Below are 25,931 nucleotides of genomic sequence, written 5' to 3' on the forward strand. Positions count from 1 at the left end.
GTATTATGCAGTATGTTAGTATGTCATCGACGGGGCTGTAGTGGAGCAGGTTGAGAGCTTCAAGTTCCTTGGCGTCCACATTACCAACAAACTTACATGGTCCAAGCACACCAAGACAGTCGTGAAGAGGGCAAAACCTATTCCCCCTCAGGAGACTGAAAATATTTGTCATGGGTCCGCAGATCCTCAAAAAGTCCTACAGCTGCACCATCAAGAGGATCCTGATGGGTTGCATAACTGCCTGGTATGGCAACTGCTCGGCCTCTGACCGCAAGGCACTACAGAGGGTAGTGCGTACGGCCCAGTACCTCACTGGGGCCAAGCTTTCTGCCATCCAGGACCTCTATACCAGGCGGTGTCAGAGGAAGGCCCTAAAAATTGTCAAAGACTCCAGCCACCCTAGTCATGGACTGTTCTCTCTGCTACTGCACGGCAAGCGGTACCGGAGCACCAAGTCCAGGTCCAAGAGGCTTCTAAACATATTCTACCCCAAGACATAAGACTTCTAAACATCTAACCAAATGGCCACCCAGACTATTTGCACCCCCCCTATTTTAAACTGCTTCTACTCTCTGTTATTATCTATGCATAGTCACTTTAATAACTCTACCTATATGTACATATTACCTCAATTACCTCGACTAACCGGTGCCCCCTCACATTGACTCTGTACCGGTACCCCCTGTATATAGCCTCACTATTGTTATTTTACTGCTGCTCTTTAATTACTTTCTATTTATTTTATTTTATTGTATTTTTCTTAAAACTGCATTGTTGTTTAAGGGCTTGTACGTGAGCATTTCACTGTAAGGTCTACCTACACCTGTTGTATTCGGCGCATGTGACAAATCAAATTTGACTTGATTTGATTAGCATGAGTATTCGAACACAGCTTTAGCCTGATTTGAGCAAGTGAGGCAGAGTAAGGCAGAGAGCCTTTTTCATTACACATTCTACCTGCACTAATGAGAATTGGGATGGTTAGAGGAAGGAATCTGTGGTTGTTTTCCAAATGGTACCCTATTCCCTACATAGTTTACTACTTTTCCTTTTCCTATAGTGCATTACTCTATGGGCCCTGATCAAAGGTAGTACACTACATAGGGAATAGGGTGCTAATCGCGACACATCCTGTGTGTTACTGTACTGTGTGAGCTGTGCCCTGACTCATAAGCCTGGGTTACACAGACCATTGTTTAAGGAATGGGGTATCATCCACTTCACTAGAGGGAGAAATGAGTGTGAGCAGAACAGAAGATGCATCCACAATGTGGATGTTGCCCTTTTGTGGAAAAGAAAGAACATGAATGTGGTCCATAGGTGAAGAGGAAGTGAGAGAGTTTTACCCTTTTCTGAAAGAAAGAAAATCTCACTGTGATGCTTTCACAGACTGAGGTTTTGGAGTGTGGAGTTGAGGGGTGTGGTATAGTACAGTTGTTGGTATTCAGATGTGTTCCATGCTCTGCTCTGCTGTGCTCTGCTCTCTCTCAGGGGTGAGGAATCATCCCCCTCGCCTGCTGCTGCTCTCACCTGTAAAGTTCTGACTCCCAGTAGGTGGCTGTTCTCCATCACTACCGGAGCTGAGGCTATCATTACTTCTCAGTACAGGACATATGTGCGTGGATGTGCATGTGCGCGTGTGTGTATCCCTCCCTCTTTCCCATTCCAATCTTTTGTCTCGGTCCCTATCTTTCTCTCAATCCCCCAGTCCCTCCCTAAAACTATTCTGAATAGTGTGATATCATAATGCAATCACAGGAAGCACTGTCTCCAACTGTCTGTGTTAAATTGAACATGGTCAAAGAACTCCCAGGAGTTTGAACTGTAAAACAGAACAGAGAGAGGGAGGGAGGGAGAGAATTAAGGGGGGAGTGAATGAGGGAGGTAAAGTTTGAGAGAGAGAGAGATATGCTGGTCTCCATCTGCATTTGCTTTTAGCAGCTGACTGGGTTTGCAATCATTATCTCGTCAGAGTAGTGAACTTAAGACCCTCAGAGCATGCTGAGGCCTTATAATTAACTCTGGACCTTATTGGCATCTCCCTCCCTCGTCCTTCCCTCTGTTACGGCCTCTGAGTGAGGCTTGACAGCATCTGTGTTTCTCACATTGAAATGGGACTGTCACTGGCTAATGTTGAAAATCCTGAGGTGATTTCATTGCAATGGCTTTCTCCATATTTGGTATGCGTTCTGAATGAGCAGCTGGATGCTGCTGCAGGTGTTATCGTAGAAGAAGCTGATTGGCTCACACAGTGATCTGATTTGGCATGTCTCCTCAGTAACCTGGTAACCATGGTGTCCTGGCATGGTGTAACGTGTGTGTGTGCAGCTATCTGAAGGGTGATACATATTTTTGCCTGATTTTGCCAGATTTTTTTCTAAACTTTTTCCTTCACCTCAACATAATAACATCAAATGCACCTTGAAATGAGCTATATTCCCCCTGGAACATGTTGGGTAAGAATCAAATAGATATACTATTACTATGATTATTCGCTTTACTTTTACAAATTATTCTTTCAGCTAAAAATACTACTTCCAGGCACCTTTTTTTAGCATGTGCACAATACAGTAATCTTTTGTACTGTATTGTAACATAGCTGCTGCTGTTTTATAGCTACCTGACTCAGTCTCCACTCATCAAAGTGATTGTTTCAGACTATAGCATTGTAGCTCAGATACTGCATTGTTATGCAGTAAAAATATATATGGATGGGCCTCCCGAGTGGCGCAGTGGTCTAAGGCACTGCATAGCAGTGCTACAGTAGCAGAGCCACTAGAGATCCTGGTTTGAGTCCAGGCTGTGTCGTAGCCGGCCGCGACCGAGAGACCCATGCGAGACCCCCAACCCCTTCCCCCAAAAAATTATAAAATAAAAAATAAATATATATGGATAATCTTAGCCTTACTTCATTTTCTGCTCGCTGCCTCCCTGCCTGTCGTACGGTACAGGGGATGCTGAGTGTGCTTTTTGTTTCTGCTGCGATGCAGGTATTCACTGGTTGGAAAAACATTTTTACCTTAACTGTGTCCCAAATACCATAGGGCTCTTTTGAAAAGGAGTTCACTATATGGGGAATAGGGTACCATGTGGAACACACTTGATGTATTTTTTCTGGGGTTTTTTTTCAATTGAGGTGAGGTGCACAGACTGCATTAGCTCCATATACCCTGCTGAGACTAGAGCCTGCCAATGATAGGCACAGCACATCTGTTACTGTGTGTGTGTGCATGCGCGCACTTGTGTGTAATTGTGTGTGTTAGAAAGTATTTTGTAATCCAGGTGTCTCTATGCCACACATACAGTTTGTATATATATACAGAGGAGAGAACAAGTATTTGATACACTCCCGATTTTGCAGGTTTTTCTACTTACAAAGCATGTAGAGGTCTGTAATTGTTATCATAGGTACACTTCAACTGTGAGAGATGGAATCTAAAACAAAAATCCAGAAAATCACATTTGTATGATTTTTAAGTAATTCATTTGCGTTTTATTGCATGACATAAGTATTTGATCTGTTGGCTGCTTTTCCTGTGGTCCAACTCGTCTCAAACCCTCTGAATAGGGTTGAGGTCGGGTGATTGTGGAGGCCAGGTCATCTGATGCAGCACTCCTTCACTTTTTTGTCCTGTTGGAAAAAAAATGATAGTCCCACTAGGCGCGAACCAGATGGGATGGAGTATCACTACAGCATGCTGTGGTAGCCATGCTGGTTAAGTGTGCCTTGCTTCACTGTGGGAACCACACATGCAGAGATCATCCGTTCACCTACAGTACTCTGCGTCTCACAAAAATACGGCAGTTAGAACCAAACATCTAAAATTTAGACTCATCAGACCAAAAGACAGATTTCTACCAGTCTAATGTCCATTGCCTGTGACTCTTGGCCCAAGCAAGTCTATTCTTCTTATTGGTGTCCTTTAGTAGTGGTTTCTTTGCAGCAATTCGACCATGAAGGCCTGATTCACGCTGTCCCCTCTGAACTGTTGATGTTGAGATGTGTCTGTTACTTGAACTCTGTGAAGCATTTATTTGGGCTGCATTCTGAGGTGCAGTTAACTCTAATGAACTTGTCCTCTGCAGCAGAGGTAACTATGGGTCTTCCATTCCTGTGGCGGTCCTCATGAGAGCCAGTTTCATCATAGCGCTTGATGGTTTTTGCGACTGCACTAGAAGAAACGTTCAAAGTTCTTCAAATTGTATGCATTGACTGACCTTCATGTCCCAAAGTAATGATGGACTGTTGTTTCTCTTTGCTAATTTGAGCTGTTCTTGCCATAATACAGTATGGACTTGGTCTTTTACCAAGTATGTATATCTTCTGTATACCACCCCTACTGTACTTTGTCACAACATAACTGATTGGCTCAAACGCATTAAGAAGGAAAGAAATTTCACAATTGTTTTGGTTACATGTTTCCATGTGTTATTTCATAGTTTTGATGTCTTCACTGTTATTCTACAATATAGAAAATAGTAAAAAATAAAGTATAGAACCTTGAATGAGTAGGTGTGTTCGGACTTTTGACTGGTACTGTATATATGGGCCATCTGGTGTGATGATGTGTATCATCCATGCTAGTCTGCTCTCTATGATTTATTATCATAGAAGCCTTCACCACTGAGCTCCACTGAGCATGTGCAGAAGCAGGCAATGGTTGTGTCCCAAATGACACCCTAATACCTATATAGTGTGACACGTTTGACTAGACCCTATGGGCCCTGGTCAAAAGTAGTGCACTGAATAGGGAATAGGATGCCATTTGGGATGAATCAGTGTCACTTAGCTGCACTGAGCATGTGCAGAAAAATGACAAAGTCCAGTGGATGTTGTTGAAGTCACCAGCTCTGGTTGGGCTCTTCTGCCTTTTTCTCCCATAACACTTTGCAGCCATAGGGGAACTGTACAATGACACAATAAAAACTGCTGTGTTATCCTGTCCGACTGGTTGGCTGGTGTGGTCAGGGACATCAACCTTTTACTCCCATAACACTGGCCATAGGGGAACACCAGCCAGCCACAGAGGAACAGTACCATGACCCCACAGAAAGGGTTGTGTCATCTGTACCGACTGGCCGGCTGGTTTATGTAAGAACATGAAGGGCACTGTGGATTATATCTCTTCTGCATCCCTAGGCTACATCCCAAATGGCACTCGGTTCCCTTTTTATTTCACTACTTTTGACCAAGGCCTAAGTCTAAAGCCCTGCTCCGCTCTCTACTTGGCTGCTGATTGCCCTTTTTGTGAGAGGAGCAGAGGAGGGACTGGGCTCGTGTTTTCTGACACTCTTTTTTCACTGTTCTCATCCCTCTCTTTCTCCCACTCTTTCCCCTCCACATTAAGACATAAAGACACAGTGAGCTGAGTGTGATTAAGAGGTTCTGTTTAATACCATAGGGACTGACTCATTGAGGGGAGGTTTTAAAATAGCCTAAATCTTTATTAACGGTTTAGACGTTAACAGTAACAATGGCTTCATTTGTAACTGTAACCACAGCCATGGTCACAACATAACACTTGGCTGCAGACTGCAGTCCCTGGGACACCACAGTGTCAGGGAGGCGGGGAGAGGGTGTATCTAGCTCTGTGGCTGCAGCCTGGTTAGTGGTTGTTGCAGCTAATTGTCTGTGGTTTTGTAAGTTGGGTTAGGTTGCTGGCTGCTCACCGCAGGAAGCACACTCACTCACTGACGCAGTCTCACACTCTCTGACAGTGTTAATGCATTTCTACAGAGCTCAATCGGATCTCCACGATGGTTGCTGGATACAAACCACTAAGGTGTAGGGACAATAAACGTATATACGTTTATAAGGCATGTATGACATACAGTGTTCATACTGTTCTCTGTAAGAACATAACAGATATAGAAATGTATAAAAGAAGAACGTAACAAATGTCAAACCATACAGTGATTCCATAGGGCCCTATTGTATCGTACTCCTCACCATCCCCGTGCTACAGTGTACCAGCCCATTTATGAGTGTGCTGGCATTCCATACAAAGGAAAGTATAGTAAAGTAGAGTTTATTGTACAGTAATTGTATTGTACAGTAAAGTCTGTTCAGTGCAGTGAGTGTGTGTGTGCGTGGGGCGAGGGGGGAGGGTGTATCTATTTGTGTGTGTGTGTATCTTAATTCACTTTAGCAGTCTCATGACAATTGTGAAGCACAGACACAGCTTCCAGCAGAATCACACGGGCAGTGTCTTTAATGCACCTGTAAAAGATGGGACTGTTAGACAGTGTGGTGTACATAATGGATCAATTTGAGCTCTCAGTTAGAGAGACGTATGAGCAACACTGTAACCTCTTTGTTCACTGGGTTTTTAACACTGTCTCTCTCTCTGTCCCTCTTCTCCCCCCTCTCTTATTCTCTCTTTCCATCTCTCTCTCTCTTTCTCCTCTCTCCCTCTCCTCTCTCCCTCTCCTCTCCTCGCCCTCTCTTTCTCTGTCCTACAGGAACAGTATAGCAGCGTCTGCAGTGTGTGCATTTAACCTCAGCTCCATCACCCAGGCCTTCAATGGGCCCTTCCGTTCCCAGGAGAACCCCCGCTCTACCTGGCTGCCCACCCCCAACCCCATCCCCAACTTTCAGGTACTACCCATCCCGACATTCATGTACTGCCCACCACCAACCCCACCCCCAACTTCCAGGTACTGCCCACCACCAACCCCACCCCCAACTTCCAGGTACTGCCCACCACCAACCCCACCCCCAACTTCCAGGTACTGCCCACCCCCAACCCCAACTTCCAGGTACTGCCCACCCCCAACCCCTTCCCCAACTTCCATGTACTACCCAACCCCTTCCCCAACTTCCAGGTACTGCCCACCCCCAACCTCTTCCCCAACTTCCAGGTACTGCCCACCCCCAACCCCATCCCCAACATCCAGGTACTACCCACCCCCAATTTTCAGGTACTGCCAAAACATCTTCTCCAACTTCCAGATACTGCCAACCCCCTACCCCTTCCCCAAATGTCAAGTTCTGCCCACCCCCAACCCCTTCCCCAACTTCCAGGTACTACCCAACCCCTTCCCCAACTTCCAGGTACTGCCCACCCCAACTCCATCCCCAACTTCCAGGTACTGCCCACCCCAACTCCATCCCCAACTTCCAGGTACTGCCCACCTCAACTCCATCCCCAACTTCCAGGTACTGCCCACACCAACTCCATCCCCAACTTCCAGGTACTGCCCACCCCAACTCCATCCCCAACTTCCAGGTTAGTGCTGGTCTGGAGCAAAATCCTGCTCACCCTGCGTGTTCCCAGAAACAGGACTAACAGACTCTGCATCTAGGTGGCACTGCATATAAGAACCAGGGATTGTGCACCCCAAAGCCCACATCATTGACTTTTTAGCAATGCAACTGTAGCTTTATGAAGACATTCATGTCATCCGGCATTTCAAAAGCATATTGTTGCTGTAGCTTGCCAGACACAGAGCTGTTGTTTGCCAAACAACAATCATTACAGTGTAACAGTATTGTAAGTGTGAATAAGCGTGATTACTGGAGGAGAAAATAAGAAGGAAATGACCACAGGCAGAGGCATAGTATTGATTTATTCAAAGCAACAATGACTATTAAGATGAAGTATTATTCCTTTTCAGTAACTTATTTTTTTCTCTCTCTCTCTTTCTCTTTCTTTCTTTCCCTCTGTCTTTCTTCACTCTTTCTCCTGTTCTCTCACTCCTCTCTCGCACTCTCTCTCTCATCCCCCCCTTTCCCTCCCTCCCTGTCTCTCTCCCCCTTTCTCCCTTCCCTTCCCATCCCCCCTCCCCTCCTCAGTGTGGTACCATAGATGACGACGGCGGTCCTAACGATGGTCTGACGGAGCGCAGCCTCCAGGACGCCCAGCGGCTGTACCTGATGAACGACGTGGTGCAGCCCGTCTCTGTGGACCCCTTGGTCATGCAGGATGACGTGCGCTTCTCCAGGCTGGTGGTGGACATCGTACAGGGTCACGACACACTCTACCATGTCATGTACATCGGCACAGGTCAGTTGAGTTCAAAGGTCAGGGGTCAATCATTTAAATTGACTTATAAAGGAAAGGGCACATTAGCAAGGTAAATCTCCCTAGAAGGAAGAAACCTAGAGAGGAACCCGGCACGCTTCACTAGCTGTCCAGCCAAAGGATTTTCTATAGTCATATTATAGAGCTCTGAGTTTTGACCTGAATAGGAAAACCTCTTGACTCTAGGCTGTATACAGCACAATCAATGATTTCTCATCATCTTCTTCCTCCTCTCTCCTCCAATCAGAGTACGGCACCATCCTGAAGGCTCTTGCGACCACCAATAAGAGCCTTCAAGGGTGTTACCTGGAGGAAATCCAGCTCTTCCCCGCTGGGGTGCAGGAGCCAATCTTGAGCCTGCAGATCCTTCAAAGTGATAGGTCACTGTTTGTAGGACTCAACAACAAAGTTCTGAAGATCCCTCTGGAGAGATGCTCCAACTACAAGACTGAGATGTGAGTTTCTTACATTTTTCTGTTTTGTACAAGTGCAATAAAAGCCAACCTAGCCAATAAACCCAACCTTATGGAAGAGTACAGGTGAGCAAAAGCTGCAACTACAAGACTGAGACATGAATGCCTCAGACTGATAATTATTCCACATTCTGCATGTCATCCCAGGGTTGTGGTCAGTGGTGTAGTGGATGGTAAACGCAAGTAGACACATCTTACCAACCTTTCGCGGGAAAAAACATTGAAAGTATAGGAAGCGTTACTTTTTTCACCGTTCCCGGCAATCAGAGACTGCGCACCAATGTTTTTACCACTACATCACTGGTTGTGGTATATTACCATAGAAATGTACAGAGTGTTGTTTATTGCTTAATTATAGTCACTTGCCATAAGTATAAAGTGCTGGAATTATACCAGCCTGAGTAACTGACTGTGCAGTCTTATCTCTTGGGACTCGGTACTAATATATGAATTATTTGATGATACACTACCAAAACAATAACACATTTAATTTGTTGCGGTGTTGCTTTTAATTAACCAAGCAGTGTTTCTAACAAAGAGTGAGAACAGAGAAAGGAAGCCTTACTTTATATTTTACTGTCTCTCTGATTCACGCTCATTTAGTGGGAGACGTGTGGCTCAGACTCTGCCCTGCCTGACTCCTGCCAGTTCAATATGAGTCTCTGAGTGTGAGCTCTGCTCAATGCTCTGGCTGTCATCTCCAGAATAAGCTGCCTGATGGCTGCCTCTGTCGTTCATCTAAACCTCCCCCCTCTCTCTCTCACGGCTGAGTGAGGAGGAGAAAAGCCCTCCCATCTCCCTCTCTCCCTCTCTCTCTCCTCTCTGTTTGTCAGGCCTTATGCATTTCATCAATGCTTTCAATCAACTCTCTAGAGCTGCATCCATGCTTTGTCAGCTCGCTGTGCAATATACGTATGCGGGTGTGCATGAAGGGCAACCGACTGTATAGGAGATTGTTGTATGTGGAGGAGTGTGTGTGTGTGTGTGTGTGTGTGTGTGTGTGTGTGTGTGTGTGTGTGTGTGTGTGTGTGTGTGTGTGTGTGTGTGTGTGTGTGTGTGTGTGTGTGTGTGTGTGTGTGTGTGTGTGTGTGGGGGGGGGGGCTCATGCATATGATGAATCAGCTCGCTCCTTTCTCCATCACATGTCACCAGCGGTAACACACACACAGACGCGCACACACACACACTCACTCCTCTCCGTCAGGTACAGTGGTGAATACTAAACAAGGTGTGAGTGAGGAGATGTGAGAGCAGAGCGGAAGCCTCGGTAGCCAGGCCTATTTAAAACACAGTGGGGTGGAATAATCACACTGGGCTTCAAGGGCACAACAGGGGAACACTGTCCTTAATCCTGCATGCTGCCTTATATCTGCCAGCCTCAGTAGCAGACACAGTCAGTTGTCAGGCGACACAGAGAGAGAGAACCATGCAGAACTGCAAATATACATGACAGGTGACGGGCTGTCAATCACTGTGATTTATTGTGATAACTAAGGTCGGCTCAGAACATGCAGGAAAGTGTGAAGGGCCTATTATTCTTTAGTTTAGGCTTTTAGGAAATCTTATTCAAATAAAAGTTGATGCAGAATGCATACATTTCACAGCCATAGATAAAGACACAAACAGGATTTACACAGAAATTGACATGGTTCTATTTTCTGTCTTTGCATATTGTTTGTCATTGCAATCCCAGGCTATTCTGTGTCTCAGCCCTCTGCCTCTGTGTTATTAAATCAGTCTGCAGGAGACAGTCCCAGGACAACAACACTCTACCTCTTTGTTATTAAATCAGTCTGCAGGAGACAGCCCCAGGACAACAACACTCTACCTCTTTGTTATTAAATCAGTCTGCAGGAGACAGCCCCAGGACAACAACACTCTGCCTCTTTGTTATTAAATCAGTCTGCAGGAGACAGTCCCAGGACAACAACACTCTGCCTCTGTGTTATTAAATCAGTCTGCAGGAGACAGTCCCAGGACAACAACACTCTGCCTCTGTGTTATTAAATCAGTCTGCAGGAGACAGCCCCAGGACAACAACACTCTGCCTCTTTGTTATTAAATCAGTCTGCAGGAGACAGTCCCAGGACAACAACACTCTGCCTCTGTGTTATTAAATCAGTCTGCAGGAGACAGCCCCAGGACAACAACACTCTACCTCTTTGTTATTAAATCAGTCTGCAGGAGACAGTCCCAGGACAACAACACTCTACCTCTTTGTTATTAAATCAGTCTGCAGGAGACAGTCCCAGGACAACAACACTCTACCTCTTTGTTATTAAATCAGTCTGCAGGAGACAGTCAGAGGACAACAACACTCTACCTCTTTGTTATTAAATCAGTCTGCAGGAGACAGTCCCAGGACAACAACACTCTGCCTCTGTGTTATTAAATCAGTCTGCAGGAGACAGTCCCAGGACAACAACACTCTACCTCTTTGTTATTAAATCAGTCTGCAGGAGACAGTCCCAGGACAACAACACTCTGCCTCTTTGTTATTAAATCAGTCTGCAGGAGAGAGTCCCAGGACAACAACACTCTGCCTCTGTGTTATTAAATCAGTCTGCAGGAGACAGTCCCAGGACAACAACACTCTACCTCTGTGTTATTAAATCAGTCTGCAGGAGACAGCCCCAGGACAACAACACTCTGCCTCTTTGTTATTAAATCAGTCTGCAGGAGACAGTCCCAGGACAACAACACTCTGCCTCTGTGTTATTAAATCAGTCTGCAGGAGACAGTCCCAGGACAACAACACTCTACCTCTTTGTTATTAAATCAGTCTGCAGGAGACAGTCCCAGGACAACAACACTCTACCTCTTTGTTATTAAATCAGTCTGCAGGAGACAGCCCCAGGACAACAACACTCTGCCTCTTTGTTATTAAATCAGTCTGCAGGAGAGAGTCCCAGGACAACAACACTCTGCCTCTGTGTTATTAAATCAGTCTGCAGGAGACAGTCCCAGGACAACAACACTCTACCTCTGTGTTATTAAATCAGTCTGCAGGAGACAGCCCCAGGACAACAACACTCTGCCTCTTTGTTATTAAATCAGTCTGCAGGAGACAGTCCCAGGACAACAACACTCTGCCTCTGTGTTATTAAATCAGTCTGCAGGAGACAGTCCCGGGACAACAACACTCTACCTCTTTGTTATTAAATCAGTCTGCAGGAGACAGTCCCAGGACAACAACACTCTACCTCTTTGTTATTAAATCAGTCTGCAGGAGACAGCCCCAGGACAACAACACTCTGCCTCTTTGTTATTAAATCAGTCTGCAGGAGACAGTCCCAGGACAACAACACTCTGCCTCTGTGTTATTAAATCAGTCTGCAGGAGACAGCCCCAGGACAACAACACTCTACCTCTTTGTTATTAAATCAGTCTGCAGGAGACAGTCCCAGGACAACAACACTCTACCTCTTTGTTATTAAATCAGTCTGCAGGAGACAGTCAGAGGACAACAACACTCTACCTCTTTGTTATTAAATCAGTCTGCAGGAGACAGTCCCAGGACAACAACACTCTGCCTCTTTGTTATTAAATCAGTCTGCAGGAGAGAGTCCCAGGACAGCAACACTCTGCCTCTGTGTTATTAAATCAGTCTGCAGGAGACAGCCCCAGGACAACAACACTCTACCTCTTTGTTATTAAATCAGTCTGCAGGAGACAGTCCCAGGACAACAACACTCTACCTCTTTGTTATTAAATCAGTCTGCAGGAGACAGTCCCAGGACAACAACACTCTACCTCTTTGTTATTAAATCAGTCTGCAGGAGACAGTCCCAGGACAACAACACTCTGCCTCTTTGTTATTAAATCAGTCTGCAGGAGAGAGTCCCAGGACAACAACACTCTGCCTCTGTGTTATTAAATCAGTCTGCAGGAGACAGTCCCAGGACAACAACACTCTACCTCTTTGTTATTAAATCAGTCTGCAGGAGACAGTCCCAGGACAACAACACTCTGCCTCTGTGTTATTAAATCAGTCTGCAGGAGACAGTCAGAGGACAACAACACTCTGCCTCTTTGTTATTAAATCAGTCTGCAGGAGACAGTCCCAGGACAACAACACTCTACCTCTGTGTTATTAAATCAGTCTGCAGGAGACAGTCCCAGGACAACAACACTCTACCTCTTTGTTATTAAATCAGTCTGCAGGAGACAGCCCCAGGACAACAACACTCTGCCTCTGTGTTATTAAATCAGTCTGCAGGAGAGAGTCCCAGGACAACAACACTCTGCCTCTGTGTTATTAAATCAGTCTGCAGGAGACAGCCCCAGGACAACAACACTCTGCCTCTGTGTTATTAAATCAGTCTGCAGGAGACAGTCCCAGGACAACAACACTCTGCCTCTGTGTTAATAAATCAGTCTGCAGGAGACAGTCAGAGGACAACAACACTCTTCCTCTGTGTTAATACATCAGCCTGCAGGAGACAGCCCCAGGACAACAACACTCTGCCTCTGTGTTAATAAATCAGTCTGCAGGAGACAGTCCCAGGACAACAACACTCTGCCAGAAGCCTATAAAGAGGTTATGTCTTTCTGAATTGGATTATCCAAAGACCTCTCCCTTTCTCTGTCCCCCTCTTTCTCCGTAGGCGTGGCGGATGTCAGTGGGTCTTATGAAGGACACCCACCAGGTGGGGTGACAAAACACATTGTCCTGCTGTCTGTCTGTCTGGCTGAGCCGGCCAGGCTGTTCTCCAGTCGGTCAGTGGCCTAGCCTGATCTGTGGGTGGCCATCCCAGTCCCATTCACACATACAGCCTTTCATAATGAAACCTCATAATAACTAGTGGAACTACAGCAATACATCAATTCATATTGGCTTCTTCAGCCCCCTCTGTGTGACACAATGGAGGTTTCTGTGGAGCAGTCTTGTGTAGAAAAACTACAGAGGCCATGGCATGGTTTATTTTGAAGTCTAAAGTTATCCGTTTTTTTTACAGAGATAACCCCTCGCTCTGGAAAAGGATCCTTCCTCTGTTACCACATGAATGGCAGTACTATACTAGTGTTCAGCCAGAGAAGGAAATGATTGGTTCTGTCTTTGCCCCCTATATTAGCATGAATGGATAGGATGTTAATGGAAATACATCACTGGGAAAACTCCTAATGTTTAAGTGCTGTTATTATGATATTTTTTATATCTGTGGCCATTCAGGGGGTGAACGGACAAGACAAAGATTGTAAGTGCCTTTGAACGGGGTATGGTGGTAGGTGCCAGGCGCACCAGTTTGAGGGTCAAGAACTGCAATGCTACTGGGTTTTTCACACTCAACAGTTTCCCGTGTATATCAAGAGTGGTCCACCACCCAAAGGACATCCAGCCAACTTGACACAACTGTGGGAAGCATTGGAGTCAGCATGGGCCAGCATCCATGTGGAACGCTTTCAACACCTTGTAGAGTCCATGCCCCAACGAATTGAGGCTGTTCTGAGGGCAAAAGGGGGTGCAACTCAATATTAGGAAGGTGTTCCTAATGTTTTGTATGCTCAGCTAATGTGTACAGCTTTGAACGGTACAGTGTGCCTGGTGTCTGTTTAGGGATCAAATCAGCCATATTGCTTTGCACAGTGTTGTCTGTTTAGTGGTGACTTACTGCTATGTGCTGCACCGCCTACAGAGGTGGTGTAGTCTGCCCTCTGTTAGTGAAAATGACATCTGACCTCCCCAATGGCCACTACCTACTGCTAAGTACAGCCTCCACCTCCACTCTCAATCTCTCTCTCTCTCCTTCTCTCTGTGTTTTCCCTCTCGAACTCGCGCTCTCTCCCTCTCTCACCTCCACTTTCTGTAAGTAAGTAGCCTTATTTATTCTGCAGCGGCTGCAGTGTTGTTTGCATGGTAGTGATACGTTGTAGCCAAGCTGCGCCAGCAAAGTAGCTCTGTCAACACTTTCACTGAGGCAAGGTGTTCCAGGTCCATACATACAGCTCAATGGCAGGATTGGGAGGTGGCGTAATAATGTTGTGAATGTGTTAAATCAAGATAGAAGCCCTGAGATGCTAACCACTTACCCCTACTTCCCTGCCAACCTCTTAAGTGTAGTACCCTTGATGTTTAGGTGGTGAAGGTGAAGACAGAGTAGGAGTGGGAGTTTTGCTTGCTTTGTGATTTACAGCACTACCATAGCTGCAACTAGCCAGTCAGGGGAGGTAGCAGATTAGTGGGCCTGTGCTGCAGGAGTTTATAACAACATCATGAAACCACAAAGTGGCTGTCTCGGTGTGTTCACCATGAACATGACCAGCTCATTTTTCCAGTGTAGAAGTTCAATGATTTCCTGATCCTCTCTAGCTCAGGGAACTTCAGGTGTTTTCATTGTTTATGAAATTATTTTCACAATCAGACCATTTGTGGATAGCAAGGGTAGCCTAGTGGGGCGGCAGGGTAGCCTAGTGGTTAGAGCGTTGGACTAGTAACCAGAAGGTTGCAAGTTCAAATCCCTGAGCTGACAACTGAACAGGCAGTTAACCCACTGTTCCTAGGCCGTCATTGAAAATAAGAATTTGTTCTTAACTGACTTGGCTAGTTAAATAAAGGTGAAATAAAAATAAATGTCTACAGCTCTATTTCACAGACCCTCAGGCAAAATAATAGTTATTTGCTTTTACAGGTGGGAACTATTCAATTCTCAAGTTTATTTTGTTGCCCATGGGCATTTTTTTATCTTATAAACCCTGGTCATCAGCATTGAGTCCTGAGGTTGGGCCCTGGGGACAATAATAACCTCTTTATATATAGTATTCTGGCCTTAACATCTCCAGAGCGTCCCAGGAGCCCTGAATAAATCCAGTGTTTTATTGTCTGTGTGAGAAGAACTTAAATTCCACCCACTGGTCCTTAGCAGAGACAATTTATGGTCTGTTGATGCTGCCGCCAGCCTGTCAACAGGGTTCTAAAACACAGTGCTGTTAAGCCTGTATGAACACTCCACTCCCAGGAACACACCAGGGAGCCATGGACAAAGAGGGAGAAGGGGGAGAGAGAGAATGGGGGAGAGAGGGGATAGAGAGATGGAGAGGGAGGGATTGTTAGGGAGAGGGGGGATTGAGTGAGGGGAGGAGGGGAGAGGGGGATTGAGAGAGATGGAGAGGGAGGGATTGTTAGGGAGAGGGATTGAGAGAGAGAGAGTGAGGGGAGGAGGGGAGAGGGGGGATTGAGAGAGAGAGAGAGAGTGAGGGGAGGAGGGGAGAGGGGGATTGAGAGAGAGAGAGTGAGGGGAGGAGGGGAGAGGGGGATTGAGAGAGTGAGGGGAGGAGGGGAGAGGGAGATTGAGAGAGAGAGAGAGAGAGTGAGGGGAGGAGGGGAGAGGGGGATTGAGAGAGAGTGAGGGGAGGATGGGGAGAGGGGGATTGCGAGAGAGAGAGTGAGGGGAGGAAGGGAGAGGGGGGATTGAGAGAGAGAGAGTGAGGGGAGGAGGGGAGAGGGGGATTGAGAGAGAGAGTGAGGGGAGGAGGGGAGAGGGGGATTGAGAGAGAGAGAGTGAGGGGAGAGGGGGAAGTAATCACAAAGTGTACGTATTCATCACTGGTGCAGAATGTTTTTGCTTTTAACGGGCTCTCCTCTCTGGCAAACCCCAAATATTAAAAGCATTTATATTTCTCTCTCTATCCCTCTCTCACTCACTCTCTCTCTCTATCCCCCTCTCTTTTACACATTCTTTCCCTCTCTCCCTCTTTCTCCCTCCTTCCATCTTTCTCCTTTTTCCCCCTTCAGCCTTTATTTGGGCAGGCAGTTTGTCTTAACCTGCCTCACACCCTCCCAGCTGCCGAAATGCTTACAAACTTTCCCTATTTTTTCAGTGAGGTTGTACCGTCTGCTCTGCCTTCTCCTCTCTCTCTCTGTCTCTCTCTCTCTCCCACACACCTCTTTCTCTCTCTCTCACACCTCTCTCTCTCTCTCTGTCTCTCTCTGTCTCACACCTTTCTCTCTCTCTGTCTCTGTCTCCTGCTACTATGTGTGCACTGTAGTTTAGTATCAGTGAGGTGACCATCACACCCCCCCCCCCCCCCCCCCCCCTTCCCCCATAGGACAGTAGAAGAGGGATAGAGGAAGGACAGCGCAGCAGACAGGAGGACAACTCAGTAGGCAGAAGGCTCCTTCTGGCAGGCAGCCATCTTTCTGCTTCTGGACGTTTCAGCCCTCCCCAGCCCTCTAGCACGGTGCTATGAGGCTAATTGGATCCTGAGCTGCGATTAGCGTGTAACGCTACGCTAAACCGGGGGATTTATCTGGCCAAAGGTTTATGATGAACCATGGCCGGCACGTCAGAGCAGCCCAGCGCAGGCTGGAGGGAAGCCCCAGGTACAGAGCCTCTCTTCTGGGATGAGGAAGCCTTAAAGCTGGCCTGTCCCCTGGGGGGGGGGGGGGTACATTCAGGAATCTGCCCGCCATTTGCATTTCAGACGTCCCCAATATGCCTATTGGCTATGACAGCTTACATTTCTAATCAGAATATTTACACAACCTGTCTGTCTGTCTCTGTCTTGTTTACAATTATGAGGTCATGATTTGCAGTTAAACGGAAAGTGATAACTGCTGTCTTTATGACGTTCTATTAAAAGGCCTAGTAAAGGACAGCAGGTTTACAGCTCTCACAATCCCTTTTAAAATGTCCATTAAGCCCCCTGGCGAACTCTGGAGATTTATCACAAGCTGTCTGTCGACAGCCAAGCCACATTGTTTTATCGTTTGGTTTATCCAGTCGCTCTGTTTAAAATTGAACAGCCCGTGTTTTGTTTTGAGGCTTCGCTGTTTTGATATAGTGTGCTATGTCACCAGTAAAAGAGGCCGGTGAATTAAATATCTTGGGTTGGTGTCAGAACCATACAGAAGCCTTCTCTCTTTCATGTAACCTTTATATCTCCCTTAGTCTTCTCACAGTCATTGAAACACACACACACACACACACATACACATCATTGGGCGGCAGCTAGTGGTTAGAGCGTTAGACTAGTAACCGAAAGGTTGCAAGATCGAATCCCTGAGCTGACAATGTAAAATGCTGTCGTTCTGCCCCTGAACAAGGCGCTGTTCCTAGGCCGTCATTGAAAATAAGAATTTGTTCTAGTTAAATAAAGTTTTTTTTTTTTTTTTCTCCCCAATTTCATGGTATCCAATCTTGTCTCATCGCTACAACTTCCGTACGGGCTCGGGAGAGACGAAGGTTGAAAGTCATAACCCAAACAAGCCTGCTTCTTAAAACAGTGCACATCCAACCCGGAAACCAGCCGCACCAATGTGTCAGAGGAAACAACCTTGCACTGCGTGCACTGCGCTGGTGCGAGATGAGACAAGGACATCCATACCGGCCAACCCGGGTGACGCTGGGCCAATTGTGCCGGTCGCGGCCGGTTACGACAGAGCCTGGGCGCGAACCCAGAGTCTCTGATGGCACAGCTGGCGCTGCACCCTTAACCACTGCGCCACCCGGGAGGCCAAATAAAGTTTTTTTTTTTAATTGGTTGATCTAATTTGACTTATTGCACATGTGACTGAGATGGTTATTCCAGTTTAGATGATTGAGGTAGTCTCAGTATTTAATCTGCCCTATGCTGGCAGTCATTGTGAATGCAGTGATAAAACATTTCACTTGTTGGCTATCCTAACCCTGGCTGGATTCCAATAGGAATAAGACATCACTTTGCAAACCAGCATAATGTGACTTGCAGGCCTGATGTGGCCTGAAAAGCAGGAGCAAAACAACTTCTCAAGCCACATAATGTGACTCTGTAAAGGGATCTACCTAGCACCAAAAAGGGTTCCCTTATGGGGACAAACTGAAGAACCATACATGGTTCTACTTTTCTGAGTGTACCTGCTCCCACTTCATCCCTTACAGAGCCTACATCAGAGCCTTGTCTGTAGCTGGCTGGCTGATCTCCTGTACTTTTACAATGCCCTGTGAGCTTTGGCTGGCCAACAGTTGATGCAGCTGGAGAAAGGTCAGATGGGATCGGAGCTAAACCCTCACTGTAAATCCTACAAAAAAAGGTGCGATCTAGAACCTAAAATGGTTGTTCGGATAACCCCATAGGAGAACTCTTCGAAGAACACTTTTTGATTCCAGTTAGAACCTTTTTGCTTCCATGAAGGACCTTTTCCACTGAGGAGTGGAAAGAGGGTTCTCCTATGGGGACAGCCAAATAACCATTTTAGATTCTGGACAGCACCCTTTTTTTTGTACGATTTACAGTGTAGACTAGTGGGTTTAGCTTACTGTCCACACTGTGTGTGTGTGTTTGTGTATGTGCATGCTTGTATGTGCGTGCATGTGAGAGAGAAAGAGACAGAGAGAGATCGGGATTACCCCCAATCTCTTAATCTAAAGAATTCCTATGAGGCCCATTGTTACAGTAAGCTGGCATGAGTAAGGTGAGCAGACGGGACGGTTGGCATGCCCTGCCCTGCGGTGATGTTTGTACTGCAGGGTGGCTCTCCTTTTCTCTCTGGTAAACCCGTCCTCCACTGCCCCTCTCACTCACTGCGCTCGTCAAAAAACGTCAAGTCAGCATTCTTTTCAAGCTGACGCATTTTCGTAGTCTTAAGAGCTTACATGGATGGCTGGCTTTCATCGCTGTGTGTGTGTGTGTGTGTGTGTGTGTGTGTGTGTGTGTGTGTGTGTGTGTGATTTCTTCACTGTAATTAATGGGTCCAGAGTAAACTCTTTCAGCTGAAGGCATTTTAGCTTTGAGGTGTGCGCCCTGAGGGTGGGTGTGTGTCCTCGGGCCTGACTTCTGGCTTACTGTAACGGAGGGTAATTGGACCTCAAATCTGCACCATGCTCTTAGATATTATCCTCCTCTAAGAAAGAGATCTGCTTTACAATGAATTATTATGCACATCCACCTGGCTTCTTACGTGTGAGTGTTTAGTCTGTCTGTAAGCAGCATTATGTGTCTGACTAAACAGAATGCACACTAACAGTGCTTGGTGAGGCAGCTAAACGTAATCAACATGTTATGCTTGCCAGGTCTTCACCCTCTCACTTACCACTCATTTAAAGCTATGGTGTAGCAGAAGCGTTCCCATATCTCTGATGTCACCACAACAACAACACCACAACAACATGGATCCCTTCCCATAGCCTCTCTCTCCCTCTAGCTCTGAGTCAGGCCATCTCTGATGCAGGTTGATACAATATGTCAGCTCAGCACTAACTCCTAAAACACCTTCCCCACTGCAGGACTTGGCTCGGGCTTGGCTGTGTGTTCTGTAACAACACAAAGTGATGCTTAGACCTCCTAGCTGAAACACCAGAGGCCCCACTCAAATAAACCAAGGGGGCTGGTGCCAAGAATATAATTCTCTTTCTTTCTCTCTGCTAGCTAAGGGGGCTGTAAAGAGGTAGTACAGGCAGGAAATAAGGAGCATATATGGGTTCAAATAGTATCTGAGATCTTTCAAATACTTCAAGCATTTGCTTTAGCCTGCCTGGAACTTGTTGGTACTTTTCTATTGGTTCTACAGCAACAGACCAGCTCTATCAAGTGTTTGAAATTATATCAAATACTATTGAACCCAGGTCTGCGAGGGAGGCAGTCAGGAGTTGGTACAGGGCAGTAAGGACTGATGTGTTTATTACAATAAGTTCTCTCTTTCTCTCTATTTCCCTCTCTTTTCTCTTTCGCTCTCTTTTGCTCTCTCTGCACTTTTAGTCTCTCTCTCTCCAGCTCTCTCTTTCCCTCCCCATCTTTCTCTCACTCCCTCTCACTCCCTGTCTCCCACGGCCTAACTTTATTTAGATGTTTAGATTTAATTACCCCTCATTAAGCTCCTGTTTTACTGGGAACTTGCATATTTCATCGATGTTTGGTTGCTGCACGGCTGTGTGTGTGTGTGTGTGGGGGGGGGGCACTGAATTGTTTACCTCTAGTCAGACGCTCCTTAGTTTAGGAATCACAGGGGTACGGGCTGTGTGCCTGTAGGGAGAGTGAGTTTATTTGTACATGGTTTAGTGGGACAGCCTCACAGGGCTGGTGGGTGTTCTTTGCTTGTGTTTACTGCTTTGACTGACTGCTCTCTCTTTCACCATCTCCCTCTCCCTATCCCTCCCCCTCTCCTCCATCTCTCTTGCCCCCTGTAGGCTATGCCTGGAGGCCCGGGACCCATACTGTGGCTGGGACAGGAAACAGAGGCGATGCACCACCCTGGAGGATAGCTCTAACATGAGCCAGTGGAGTCAGAACATCACTGTGTGTCCGGTAAGTGCCAACAGGGACCCCCAATTCCCCCTACCCCACTCGTTTTGTTATTTCCCTAGGTGTCAATATTGTCACTGGTAAGCCCCTGGGGCTGCCTGCGTCACTGCTGGCTGTCTGACAACCTAGAATACCTCCACTCTGCCTGGTCTCTCCTGTGGACTCTGGTCATATACAGTACAGTAGTAGTCTGACAGTTTAACATTGTAACATTTTGTTTTGCCTTGGGGACTCAGTTTGTCCAGGTTGCCCTTGGAAAATATTTTTAGCCTCAGGTGTCTTTCCTGATTAAATAAAGGTAAAATAACAGTTTTCCTGTGTCAAGGTTATTGTCACATGATTAATGATATCCAGTAAATTCCCTGACACTCTTATCTCTCTCTCTCTGCCCTGTGTGGATTTTCAGCTGAGGAACCAGATCACCATTGGCGGCTTTGGACCCTGGGCAGCGTGGCAACAATGCAGCAACGACGATGGCGAAGGCACCAGCACCTGTCTGTGTCGCTCCAGGCAGTGTGACAACCCTCCAGCTCGCTGTGGTGGGAGGAACTGTGAGGGGCCCACCATCGAAGTCTCCAACTGTTCCAGGTATGTAAAAGAAATAGGGATTTATATAGATCCTGATTGGAGGATTGCGTATTTCCTGCTTCTTCCTTCCTTCCAAGCAGGATTTCTGGAAAACCTGGTAATTTGGGGAAAGTTACAGGAATTTTGCCACCCTAACCACCAACCACCATCTAATTTAGGGTGTGAAATAACAACCCATTCCCTATATAGTGTACTACTCATGAACTCTGGTCAAAAGTAGTGCAGTACATAAGGGATACGGTGCTGTTTCAGACGCAGCCTCATATGTCTGTCTGTCTGGAAGTGGCTATTGAAAATTGAGAAATGCTTTCAGAGGAACAGAGCACTTAAGCAGATTGAAGAATGTGTTTCTGGTGTCACATTTAGCTCCTGAGCAAGTGGTTTTGCTTCCCTCTCAGAATCCCAAATTAGGGCCATATTCATAAGTGTGTTGAGTGCTTAAAGAGATTGTACGGAATCTTAAGCACTTACAAATTTGTTCTTCTATAATGCATATTTTAGGGAAAATATCTTTGGTACAAAACATTCTGTAATCTTTTTTCGTTTACCTGGAATATTGGAACCGTTTTTTACCTGAAACTTTTTATTTTAGATTCTACAAATAAACGTTTTACTCTGTACTCATCAAGCCATCGTTTCCTTTTGGACTCATTGGACTTATTGGATGTACTTATTGGATGTCTCAATCTTGAAACTGGTTTCCCCACGGCGCTACAGCATTCTTTGAACCTCCTATAACATCACATTTCTGTTGCCGTAGAAACGGAGGCTGGACCCCCTGGTCGTCATGGGGACAGTGCAGCACCACCTGTGGAACGGGGTTTGAGATGCGCCAGCGCTCCTGCAACAACCCGTCGCCCCGTCACGGTGGTCGCGTGTGTGTGGGCCCCGTCAGGGACGAAAGGTAAGAGGAGAGGGGGAGATGGCAGATCTATTTGTGAACAAATGTTGGTTATGTAATGGTTATGTCATTTTTTTGCTGGATAATGAACGTGTTCGCTTGACTCAAAAGAGCAAAACTCTCAAACATGTATAGGTGATTTACTAAGAAAGGATAATTATAATTAATTGATGAGACGTGTTTTGCACTTTTCAGTAACAGTATTGGCCCTCAGTATCTTTTTGGGCATGATGGTCTTAGGTAAATATCAGCCTTCTTACACATGCCAGTGCCTCTCACCGTGTAAGGCAGAAGACACATTTACATTTCTTCCAAAATAGATATCAGTTTCTACCCTCCCGTTCCGTCTCCTCTCCTCCCCTCTCTAGGTTCTGTAACGAGGGTGTGTCATGTCCCCAGCCTATCTTCTGGTCCCCGTGGGGTTCTTGGACTAAGTGCAGTGCTGAGTGTGGAGGTGGGGTCCACTCCAGGGTCAGGAGCTGTGAGAATGGGAACAGCTGCCCAGGCTGCGCACTGGTAAGATATGGATGGACGGACAGACGGATGCATGCACACACACACACACACACACACACACACACATACACACACCTCTTGGCTCACAGAGCTGCTCTGGACCTGTATGTGAGCCTGAGAGGCGCCCCTTAGCCCTTCCAGTCCTCAAAGTGCACTTTTTGTTGATGGTAGAATTTAACCAAAAAGGTTTGTAAAATTATTTTTTACAAATTGGTTGTTGTTGTTGTTCTGAACCTACCGCATGCCGTTGTTAAATTCTCATCTATGTTTCAGAACCAAAAAGTTGTGTCTTGATTGTTGACCAAGGACCATTAATCAGCACAAAGGACTGTGTGCATATCCAGATTAGTGACCAGAAAGAATTTCCTCCAGTTTTTCCTGGAATAAACAGATAGGTCTACATTTATCATCCATATAAAATACAGTTTATCTACTACTGACTCATCTTTACCAGAACTATAATAGGCTACCTGGCAATTTTATTGGTACTTTTCTTATTTCAGATAGGCCTAATTTAGGTGGTACTGGCAATGTGTCTAAAGATAAGCAGCTGTAACATCGCACTGACTTCAGTATTATGGAATTACGATGTAACATATTCTGGTGAATTTATGAAGATATTTGTGAGGAAGCACAGGTCTACTCGGCAGCCAACAAGCTTCTGCAGGCAGGCTGCCCTCCAAAGTGATGGAGCGGTACGGACACAACATGCTTTCCATCAGATCCTGCAACATTCACTACAAGTAGGTGTTGGATTTTGCTCTGGTTGACCTGGCCTCCACAAACACCCGACCTCAACCCAATTGAGATGGTTTAGGATGAGTTGAACCGCAGAGTGAAGGAAAAGCAGCCAACAAGCGCTCAGCAAATGTGGGAACTCCTTCAAGACTGTTGGAAAAGCCTTCCAGGTGAAGCTGATAGAGAGAATGCCAAGAGTGTGCAAAGCTGTCAAGGCAAAGGGTGGCTACTTTGAAGAATCTCAAATATAAATATATTTTGATTTGTTTAACACTTTTTTGGTTACTACATGATTTCATATTCTACATTTACAATGTAGAAAATAGTAAAAACTTTCTTAAAATGTATTGGAAACTATGGCCCTGCTCTGGACTCCGGAGAAGTGAGATAATATATCGCTAGTTGATATTGGCTGCTAACATGAATGACTTTCAGCACCAAATGCAGGTGTAAAAGGCAGTTTATTTCTGTAGCCTATCTTGCGTTTTGAAAATAAATCACAGTTTATGGCTGGCTACATTTGCGCAAACGATTGTGCGCACACTTCCATGTGCATGTGTGGGGGTCGCAAGTTTTGTACCACTCTTTTTTGGGAGTCGCAGGTCAAAAATTAAAATTAAAACACTGGGATACATGTTACTGGCAACAAATCTAGTTGGGTTGGATATAGTAATAGTAGGCTACAGTATTTCTTACAATCTTCTATTTTGGCTGGAATTGTGTTGGTCATTGTTAATAAATGCAGCATTTATTCTCCCCCCAAAAAATGTTTTGCCTGCGCTGAACATATTGGACTAGTAAAGTCCCAGTGCACTATTTTTGTGAAGAAATGTAGACTAAATGTATTTGAGTGTTTACCAGCATTTGTAACTTGAGTCTGATAATTATATGTACAAAACAGTTCATTTTATACTTGTGGAATATAAAAATACTTGATATCCAATTACGATCTTGTCTCATCACTGCAACTCCACAACGGGCTTGGGGAAAAGCAAAGGTTGTGTCATGTGTCCTACAAAACATGACACTCTTCTTAACACCTGCTCGCTTAACCCAGAAGCCAGCCACACCAATGTGTCAGAGGAAACACAGTTCAACTGAGGACCGAAGTCAGCCTGCAGGTTCCTGGCCCACCACAAGGAGTTGCTAGAGCGCAATGAGCCAAATAAACCCCTCCCAGCCAAACCCTCCCCTAACACAGACAACACTGGGCCAATTTTACACCGTCCTATGGGATCGAACTCCAGGCTGTAGTGACACCGCAGCACAGTGCCTTAGACTGCTGCGCCACTCTGGAGGCCCGCAGCTTATTTCTATGTGAGAACTGAAATGGTCTATTCATTCCTTTTCCATAGACACTCTTATCCAGAGGAATGTACAGTAGTGAGTGCATACATTTTCAGACTTTTTCATGCTGGTCCCCTATGGGAATTTAACCCATAACCCTAGCATTGCAAGCACCATGCACCATCTACTAACTGAGCCACATCATCACATTATATCCTCACAAACCACCTGATGCCTCAATGTACTCAATTACTGTATTATACATTGTTTTTCTTCATGGTGATGGACAATCTACAGGTACAAACCTAGATGACCACATTAAGTGGTTTGTAAGGATGTAGATTAATACTGCACAAAACATTTTTTTTATGTTATTTGATAAAGGAAAATACACTGCTCAAAAAAATAAAGGGAACACTTAAACAACACAATGAAACTCCAAGTCAATCACACTTCTGTGAAATCAAACTGTCCACTTAGGAAGCAAAACTGATTGACAATAAATTTCACATGCTGTTGTGCAAATGGAATAGACAACAGGTGGAAATTATAGGCAATTAGCAAGACACCCCCAATAAAGGAGTGGTTCTGCAGGTGGTGACCACAGACCACTTATCAGTTCCTATGCTTCCTGGCTGATGTTTTGGTCACTTTTGAATGCTGGCGGTGCTTTCACTCTAGTGGTAGCATGAGACGGAGTCTACAACCCACACAAGTGGCTCAGGTAGTGCAGCTCATCCAGGATGGGACATCAATGCGAGATGTGGCAAGAAGGTTTGCTGTGTCTGTCAGCGTAGTGTCCAGAGCATGGAGGTGCTACCAGGAGACAGGCCAGTACATCAGGAGACGTGGAGGAGGCCGTAGGAGGGCAACAACCCAGCAGCAGGACCGCTACCTCCGCCTTTGTGCAAGGAGGAGCGGGAGGAGCACTGCCAGAGCCCTGCAAAATGACCTCCAGCAGTCCACAAATGTGCATATGTCTGCTCAAACGGTCAGAAACAGACTCCATGAGGGTGGTATGAGGGCCCGACGTCCACAGGTGGGGGTTGTGCTTACAGCCCAACACCGTGCAGGACGTTTGGCATTTGCCAGAGAACACCAAGTTTGGCAAATTCGCCACTGGCGCACTGTGCTCTTCACAGATGAAAGCAGGTTCACACTGAGCACATGTGACAGACGTGACAGAGT

General features: G+C 46.0%; 1 protein-coding gene across 6 annotated transcripts in view; it reads left to right on the plus strand.

Moving 5' to 3' along the window:
* Positions 1 to 25,931, plus strand: part of sema5ba (sema domain, seven thrombospondin repeats (type 1 and type 1-like), transmembrane domain (TM) and short cytoplasmic domain, (semaphorin) 5Ba) — a 188,066-nt gene that overhangs the window by 125,617 nt on the left and 36,518 nt on the right. For all 6 annotated transcript variants that reach the window (XR_005050753.1, XM_036974744.1, XM_021597455.2 and 3 more), the window contains 7 exons: positions 6,463 to 6,598; positions 7,796 to 8,006; positions 8,272 to 8,479; positions 20,599 to 20,716; positions 21,120 to 21,301; positions 22,062 to 22,205; positions 22,571 to 22,718. Coding sequence is in view for 5 of the 6 variants with exons in the window: in XM_036974744.1 (XP_036830639.1) it covers positions 6,463 to 6,598; positions 7,796 to 8,006; positions 8,272 to 8,479; positions 20,599 to 20,716; positions 21,120 to 21,301; positions 22,062 to 22,205; positions 22,571 to 22,718 (1,147 nt within the window). In the remaining variant the exon portion in view is untranslated. The remainder of the gene's footprint in view (positions 1 to 6,462; positions 6,599 to 7,795; positions 8,007 to 8,271; positions 8,480 to 20,598; positions 20,717 to 21,119; positions 21,302 to 22,061; positions 22,206 to 22,570; positions 22,719 to 25,931) is intronic.

This window comes from Oncorhynchus mykiss, chromosome 3, assembly GCF_013265735.2.
Source record: "Oncorhynchus mykiss isolate Arlee chromosome 3, USDA_OmykA_1.1, whole genome shotgun sequence".
Classification (NCBI taxonomy): Eukaryota; Metazoa; Chordata; class Actinopteri; order Salmoniformes; family Salmonidae; genus Oncorhynchus; species Oncorhynchus mykiss.